At 30.4% G+C, this 8,116-nt stretch overlaps 1 protein-coding gene across 1 annotated transcript in view; it reads left to right on the forward strand.

Moving 5' to 3' along the window:
• Positions 1 to 3,607, forward strand: part of LOC111685300 (alpha-mannosidase 2) — an 82,253-nt gene extending 78,646 nt beyond the window's left edge. Inside the window, exons 6-7 of the mRNA XM_046948678.1 lie at positions 1,867 to 2,395; positions 2,461 to 3,607. Coding sequence (XP_046804634.1) covers positions 1,867 to 2,395; positions 2,461 to 3,202 — 1,271 coding nt within the window. The 3' untranslated portion in view covers positions 3,203 to 3,607. The remainder of the gene's footprint in view (positions 1 to 1,866; positions 2,396 to 2,460) is intronic.
• Positions 3,608 to 8,116: the final 4,509 nt, after the last annotated feature.

Consider the following 8,116-nt stretch of genomic DNA (forward strand, 5'->3'; position numbering starts at 1 on the left):
TCAGTTCTAGTTCAGTTCTAAGAAGTGAGATCGAAAAATTCTTAACACACGTTTTTCATTACATTTTTCAACCAAAGTATTATTTGATTTTTTTTTTTTGATCAAGTTACCTTTGAAAAACATGTCAGTTATTATGTGTAATGTCAATTATATTAATTTTTTGTTAATCTGATTAAAATGAGTGACCAGAAAAAAGTGCGTACTGAAATTATTAAATATTTTCAACTAAACCCAACTTGGTCTTACAAAAAGTTGGCCAAGCATACAAAGGTCTGCCGTCAAACTGTTTCCAATGTTATTAAACAGTACCGGGAGAACTTGTCAGTTGATAGAAACCCTGGTTCAGGTAGAAGGAATGGTCCACATGATGTTTCTAAAGCCAAAAAAATAGAACGCATTTTCAAAATAGCTCCCAACACATCCGGTAGGAAAGCAGCTCGGTTAGCTCTGTGCTCGGACTATTTGGTACGTAAAGTAAAAGCTAATGCAGGTTTAAAAACATACAAGGCTCAAAAAGTTCCTGACAGGAACGCTGCTAAAAATTTAGAGGCCAAAAACAGAGCACGGAAATTGAAGTCAAGTTTTATAAAAAAAAATATTCTTGCTGCATAATGGATGACGAAACGTACGTATGTTCTGGCAGATTTTTCGCAACTTCCTGGTCAAAAGTTTTATGTTGCTGATGCTCGAGGGAATGTTGAAGAAAAGTTTAGGACCCAAAAGCAGACAAAATTTCCCAGAAAGTTCTTGGTATGGCAAGCAATATGCAGTTGCGGTAAAAGAAGCCAATCATTTGTTACAACGGGCTCTATAAATACCGAAATTTACATCAAGGAATGTTTACAAAAAAGGCTGCTTCCATTCATAAGACTTCATAATGTGTCCACTTATTTTTGGCCTGACTTGGCATCCTGTCACTATGGTAAACAAGCCCTTGAGTGGTACAAGAACAATAATGTGGTATTTGTACCAAGAGAGGTAAATCCTCCAAACTGCCCGGAGCTAAGGCCAGTGGAGAGATATTGGGCTCTTGTTAAAAGAGAATTGAAGAGTACAAAAAAGGTGTCCAAAAGTGTGGTAGATTTTAAACGGAGATGGACTACATGTTCGAGCAAAGTGTCAGAAAGCACTATAAAAACGTTAATGGAAGGGTTTCCGAAAAGGGTTCAAAATTTCATCACTAGTGATTAAAACTATAAAAATATTTTTTTTTTTTTTGTAAATTGTAATAATAATTTGAGTCAAATAAAAAAAAATAAAGCTGTAAGTTTAGTGGTTTCTTTTTTATAAACATATATGTATGTTAAGAATTTTTCGATCTCACTCCTTAGTTCAATTCTAATTCTGTTCTAATTCAGTTCTAGTTCAGTTCTAGTTCAGTTCTAGTTCAGTTCTAGTTCAGTTCTAGTTCAGTTCTAGTTCAGTTTTAGTTCAGTTCTAGTTCAGTTCTAGTTCAGTTCTAGTTCAGTTCTAGTTCAGGTCTAGTTCAGTTCTAGTTCAGTTCTAGTTCTAGTTCAGTTCTAGTTCAGTTCTAGTTCAGTTCTAGTTCAGTTCTAGTTCAGTTCTAGTTCAGTTCTAGTTCAGTTCTAGTTCAGTTCTAGTTCAGTTCTAGTTCAGTTCTAGTTCAGTTCTAGTTCAGTTCTAGTTCAGTTTTAGTTCAATTCTAGTTCAGTTCTAGTTCAGTTCTAATTCAGTTCTAGTTCAGTTCTAATTCAGTTCTAGTTCTGTACTAGTTCAGTTCTAGTTCTGTTCTAGTTCTGTTCTGGTTCTAGTTCAGGAGATTCTGTCTGCTCACGAATATATTTCTTTCATTTCTCCAGATATATTCTATACAAAAAGTATAATATATTTGTTTTCTTCTTTCAGGCGATGTCCAACTCGAAAATAATTTCATGCGTATACTGTTTGACGAAAAGAATGGCTTCATGAAGACTATAACACGAAAAGGACCCGATCAGCAACTTCTCAATCCCATGCAGTGTGCCATTAAATTTGCCGCCTATCGTAGTGCTCAATTCCATTCAGGAGCCTATCTCTTTAAAACTGATCCCGAACAAAGTGAAGCGGAAAAAGATGTACTCGAACAGTATGAAGATAAACGTATTATTATAACATCTGGTCCCATAGCAAGCGATGTAACCGTTATCTACGGTCCCTTCTTGGCGCATACCGTACGAATTTTCAATACCAAAACACATCTAGATGCAGCAATTTATATAGAAAATGATATAGATTTTGAACCACCACCTAAGAATCGAGAAACAGAATTATTTATGCGTTTTGTAACTGATGTAGATAATATAGCTCCCGTTAATAGAGATACTTTGAAAGAGGGTGATACTATACCAGAATTGCCGGAATTTTATACAGATCAAAATGGTTTTCAATATCACAGGTAAGAAGAGATAGATAATAAATAAATTGTAATGTTTAACTAACTTATTTTTTCTATGACAACAGACGCACTAAAGTTCCCTCGATAGGCATTGAGGGCAACTATTTTCCCATTACCACGGCTGCCTTTATGCAGGATGACAAAGTAAGATTTACCTTAATGACAACGCATGCTCAAGGTGCCGCCAGTTATGAACCCGGTCAATTAGAGGTAATGTTAGATAGACGTACATTATACGATGATTATCGCGGCATGGGTGAGGGTATAGTAGACAGCCGTCTAACACGTCACAAATTCTGGGTACTAATCGAAGATATGCCTACAGCCACTGCAAAACAAAATAAATACCAAGTACCCAGTCTCTTAACAAATTATCTAGCTAATGGTTTACGTTATCCACCCACCACTTATTTTGTGGAGAACTTCGATAATCCGCCGCAATTAAAATCCAAAGCATTACTTTTGGATAATGGTCCATGGCCGTGTGATGTACATTTTCTGAATTTCCGTACTCTCTCCGAAGAACAATTACAATTGTTCCCCTCATCATCGGCACTAATGATATTACAACGCCAGGGTTATGACTGTGCGGTACACAATAAAATGGTAGATTTATCGAATCTATGTCCACTTGATAAAAAGGGTCTGGGTAATGTTAGTTTTAATAAATTGCATTTGCATAGTTTAGAAACGACCAGTTTGACTGGCATGTTAACTTCACAACAACGTCAGCTTTTGAAATCGTTTAATGAAATCACCCTTAAGCCCATGGAAATTTTAACGTTTAATGTTACTTTTAAAACTTAGATTTTAAAACCTAAAAGCAAAAAAATAAGAAAACAAAATATTTATTTATCATATAAAATATTTTTTTTAACAGCAATTTGTTTAGTTTCTATAATTTATTATTTATGTATAATTTCTTAGAATCTCATATTATTTAACTAGTTTTTTTTTTATAATTTTAATTTGTTGTATAATTTAATTTGTTCTATAATTTTGACTGATTTATAATTTTATGTTCTTTTATTAACTGCTTTAATTAATTCAGACTGAGTTTTAATGACAATTGTTCCCTGGGTGTTTTTTTCCATAAACATATAACAAATATGTACAAATTTTAATTTATTTTGTATTTATAACTACTACTACAACAACTTTTTCTTTCCAAATACAATACCAATTAAACAGAAATATATTTCTTTTAAATCATTCCAACTTTTTTTAAACTACAGTCTTCTTTTTTAATTTAACAATAACTTTTGTTTAATTATTTTAACGTTTTTTTGTTTTTCTTAATTTTACAACAGTATTTTATTATTATTTTATGATTTAGTTTTTTTGTTTTTATATGAAAGTAGTATATTTTTAATGATATGTTTAAATTTACAAAACATAATAATTTTAAAAATCGAAAAAATTGGCGAAATGTAGTGAGGATACATTTAATTTATTAAATTAAAGTTATTAAATTCCAGTTAAACTATATGTAGTTCCGTTTAAGTTGTACTTCTGGTCTAGCTCTGTTCTAGGTATGTTCTAATTCTAGTTCTTTTCTATTCCTTTTCTAGTTCTGTTCTTGTTCTGTTCTATGTCTATTCCATTTCAAGCTCTGGTCTAATTCAGTTCTAGTACAGTTCTTGTTACGTTCTGTTCTTGTTCTGTTCTTGTTCAATTCTAGTTCAATCCTAGTTCAGTTCTAGTTCAGTTCTAGTTCAGTTCTAGTTCAGTTCTAGTTCAGTTCTAGTTCAGTTCTTTTTCAGTTCTTTTTCAGTTCTAGTTCAGTTCTAGTTCAGTTCTAGTTCAGTTCTAGTTTAGTTCTAGTTCAGTTCTAGTTCAGTTCTAGTTCAGTTCTAGTTCAGTTCTAGTTCAGTTCTAGTTCAGTTCTAGTTCAGTTCTAGTTCAGTTCTAGTTCAGTTCTAGTTCAGTTCTAGTTCAGTTCTAGTTCAGTTCTAGTTCAGTTCTAGTTCAGTTCTAGTTCAGTTCTAGTTCAGTTCTAGTTCAGTTCTAGTTCAGTTCTAGTTCAGTTCTAGTTCAGTTCTAGTTCAGTTCTAGTTCAGTTCTAGTTCAGTTCTAGTTCAGTTCTAGTTCAGTTCTAGTTCAGTTCTAGTTCAGTTCTAGTTCAGTTCTAGTTCAGTTCTAGTTCAGTTCTAGTTCAGTTCTAGTTCAGTTCTAGTTCAGTTCTAGTTCAGTTCTAGTTCAGTTCTAGTTCAGTTCTAGTTCAGTTCTAGTTCAGTTCTAGTTCAGTTCTAGTTCAGTTTTAGTTCAGTTCTAGTTCAGTTCTAGTTCAGTTTTAGTTCAGTTCTAGTTCAGTTCTAGTTCAGTTCTAGTTCAGTTCTAGTTCAGTTCTAGTTCTAGTTCAGTTCTAGCTCAGTTCTAGTTCAGTTCTAGTTCAGTTCTAGTTCAGTTCTAGTTCAGATCTAGTTCAGTTCTAGTTCAATTCTAGTTCTAGTTCAGTTCTAGTTTAGTTCTAGTTCAGTTCTAGTTCAGTTCTAGTTCAGTTCTAGTTCAGTTCAGTTCTAATTCAGTTCTAGTTCAGTTCTAGTTCAACTCTAGTTCAGTTCTAGTTCAGTTCTAGTTCAGTTTTACTTCAGTCTAGTTTTATTCTAGTTCCTTGTGAAGTTCAATATTTATTTTAGTTCTATTTTCTTTCAGTTCTAGTTATGTTCTGTGCTAGATCATTATTTTTATAATTATTTAAAACTACATTTTTCCAAAGTCCAAAAAAAATAAATTATTTTTAGTGCAATAAATGCCAACCACTACCACGTCCTCTTAGTTATGAAACAACAAAGATGCATGAAAAAAATCAAATTATTTTTAAACAAAAAATCTATTATTAAGTACATATTTAACATTTATAAGTAAAGTACCTTTGTCACGAAAAAAAAAACAAAACAAGAAAAACATTTTAAGTAAACACTTTTAATTTAAATTATTTATTAATTATTTACTTTTAACAATAGCTTCAGTTATTTAACATTATATAAAAGGGTTTATTTCTCAGGCATTATATAAAATATATTTAAAAAACAATAACAAAAAATAAAACAACATCTTTTTTATAAAAAATAAGAAATCGTATAAAAAACATCACAACAAGGCACTTTTTTAGATTAGAATGAAAAATCACACACGAAATTTTTAGAAAAAAAAGAAAAAAAAAAAGAAAAATTAAGTTAAAGAAAATTGATGTAAATGTGTAATACGGCAGAATTTTTGTTTTAAATATAATTACAAGTTTTTATACAAATAATAATTGCACTTTAAGTTTTTTATTTGTCTGAATTTACAGTTTTTATATTGCAGTTAAAATTAAATTTGAAATTGTATTTAAATGTGGTGGAAAGAAGTATAATATTGTTAGGCGTAGTCTAAAGTTAAATAATACGAGAATGTGGCGACTTTTTTAATATTACTATGACTATTCAGTTTAAATCTAGTTTAGATATTTTCAAGTTCTAGTTAAGATCTAGTTCATTTCTAGATCGGTTCTAGTTCAGTTCTAGTTCAGTTCCAGTTCAATTCTAGTTCAGTTCAGTTCTAGTTCAGTTCTAGTTCAGTTCTAGTTCAGTTCTAGTTCAGTTCTAGTTCAGTTCTAGTTCAGTTCTAGTTCAGTTCTAGTTCAGTTCTAGTTCAGTTCTAGTTCAGTTCTAGTTCAGCTCTAGTTCAGTTCTAGTTCAGTTCTAGTTCAGTTCTAGTTCAGTTCTAGTTCTATTCTAGTTCAGTTCTAGTTCAATTCTAGTTCAGTTCTAGTTCTATTCTAGTTCAGTTCTAGTTCAATTCTAGTTCAGTTCTACTTAAGTTCTAGTTCAGTTCTTGTTCAGTTCTGTTCTAGTTCTGATCTAGTTCTGTTCTAGTTCTGTTCTAGTTCTGTTCTAGTTCTGTTCTAGTTCTGTTCTAGTTCTGTTCTAGTTCTGTTCTAGTTCTGTTCTAGTTCTGTTCTAGTTCTGTTCTAGTTCTGTTCTAGTTCTGTTCTAGTTCTGTTCTAGTTCTGTTCTAGTTCTGTTCTAGTTCTGTTCTAGTTCTGTTCTTGTTCTAGTTCTGTTCTAGTTCTGTTCTAGTTCTGTTCTAGTTCTGTTCTAGTTCTGTTCTAGTTCTGTTCTAGTTCTGTTCTAGTTCTGTTCCAGTTCTGTTCTAGTTCTGTTCTAGTTCAGTTCTAGTTCTGTTCTAGTTCTGTTCTAGTTCTGTTCTAGTTTTGTTCTAGTTCTGTTCTAGTTCTGTTCTAGTTCTGTTCTAGATCTGCTCTAGTTCTGTTCTAGTTCTGTTCTAGTTCAGTTCTGTTCTAGTTCAGTTCTAATTCAGTTCTAGTTCAGTTCTAGTTCAGTTCTAGTTCAGTTCTAGTTTAGTTCTAGTTTAGTTCTAGTTCAGTTCTAGTTCAGTTCTAGTTCTGTTCTAGTTCTATTCTAGTTCTGTTCTAGCTCAGTTCTAGCTCAGTTCTAGTTCTGTTCTAGTTCTGTTCTAGTTCTGTTTCAGTTCTGTTCAAGTTCTGTTCTAGTTCGGTTCTAGTTATGTTCTAGTTCTTTTTTAGTTCTGTTCTAGTTGCATTGTAGTTCAGTTCTAGTTCTATTCCAGTTCAGTCTTAGTTCAGTTCTAGTTCTATTTAAGTTCTGTTCTAGTTCTGATCTAGTTCTAGTTCTGTTCTAGTTCTGATCTAGTTCTAGTTCTGTTCTAGTTTTGTTCTAGTTCTGATCTAGTTCTAGTTCTGTTCTGTTCCAGTTCTGTTCTAGATCAGTTGTAGTCTAGTTCTAGGTCTGTTCTAAAGGAATTAACATTTTTCAAACATTAAGAAGTTTTCTGCAAAAGTATTTGAGTCACTATTGCCAATGTGTTTGCTATTCGAATGTATTCCTCCATACTTCATTAAAAACAATTTCAACGTATTAGTTTTTCAAATATTTTAGTAAAAATATAATAAAAATTAAATTTTTCTACTTATTGCTTTGTCGTACATATTTTTAAATTGTAGACATCACAAGTGATTATCAAATAACGAATATAAAATTTTAAAATCAAAATATTTTAGTAAAACAAAACTATTTTTTTTTTTATAAGTAAAGAAAATTTTTTAGCACTATTTTTATTAATTTTATTTTTTTACGACTGATTAATTTACATATTTATAACATATTTATTTGCATTAAATAAAAATAAACAAGAAAAACATGATATAATAAAACAATTACTTGCCTTTTTAGTGAAAATTTATTTAAGATAAATAAACATTCATATTTAAAATAATTTTATTTAGCTATAGAGTTTAATTATAATTTCAAGATATTTAAAACAAAAAATAGAATTTAGTTTAATTTTTAAAAGAATGGAATAAAAGCCAAATAAAAATGAAGTAAAAATAAAAACGAAATGTTATAAAAAAAAAACAAGAAAATTTTAATAGAAACCTATTCTATATGTAATTTGCACGAATTTTGAAAGTAAACAATTTATAAAAATTAAAAACAAACACAAACAAATTTAATGTAAATAGTTTATTAAAAAAATGTTTAATTTTTATATGTTAAACAGTTTTTTATAGTCTCATCCTTGCTAAGTACATAATTAAATACCATAGTTACTATTAGAAGAAAAGAAGAATAAAACGAAATCTTAAATTCACAATTTAAATATTAAATATTTAAAAAAAAATTGCAAACTTATTTATATATTCAAATGGCATAAAACAACAGAGAAGAAAATTTAAAAAAGACATTGTAATTGTAG

The sequence above is a fragment of the Lucilia cuprina genome, chromosome 4, assembly GCF_022045245.1.
Source record: "Lucilia cuprina isolate Lc7/37 chromosome 4, ASM2204524v1, whole genome shotgun sequence".
NCBI lineage: Eukaryota > Metazoa > Arthropoda > Insecta > Diptera > Calliphoridae > Lucilia > Lucilia cuprina.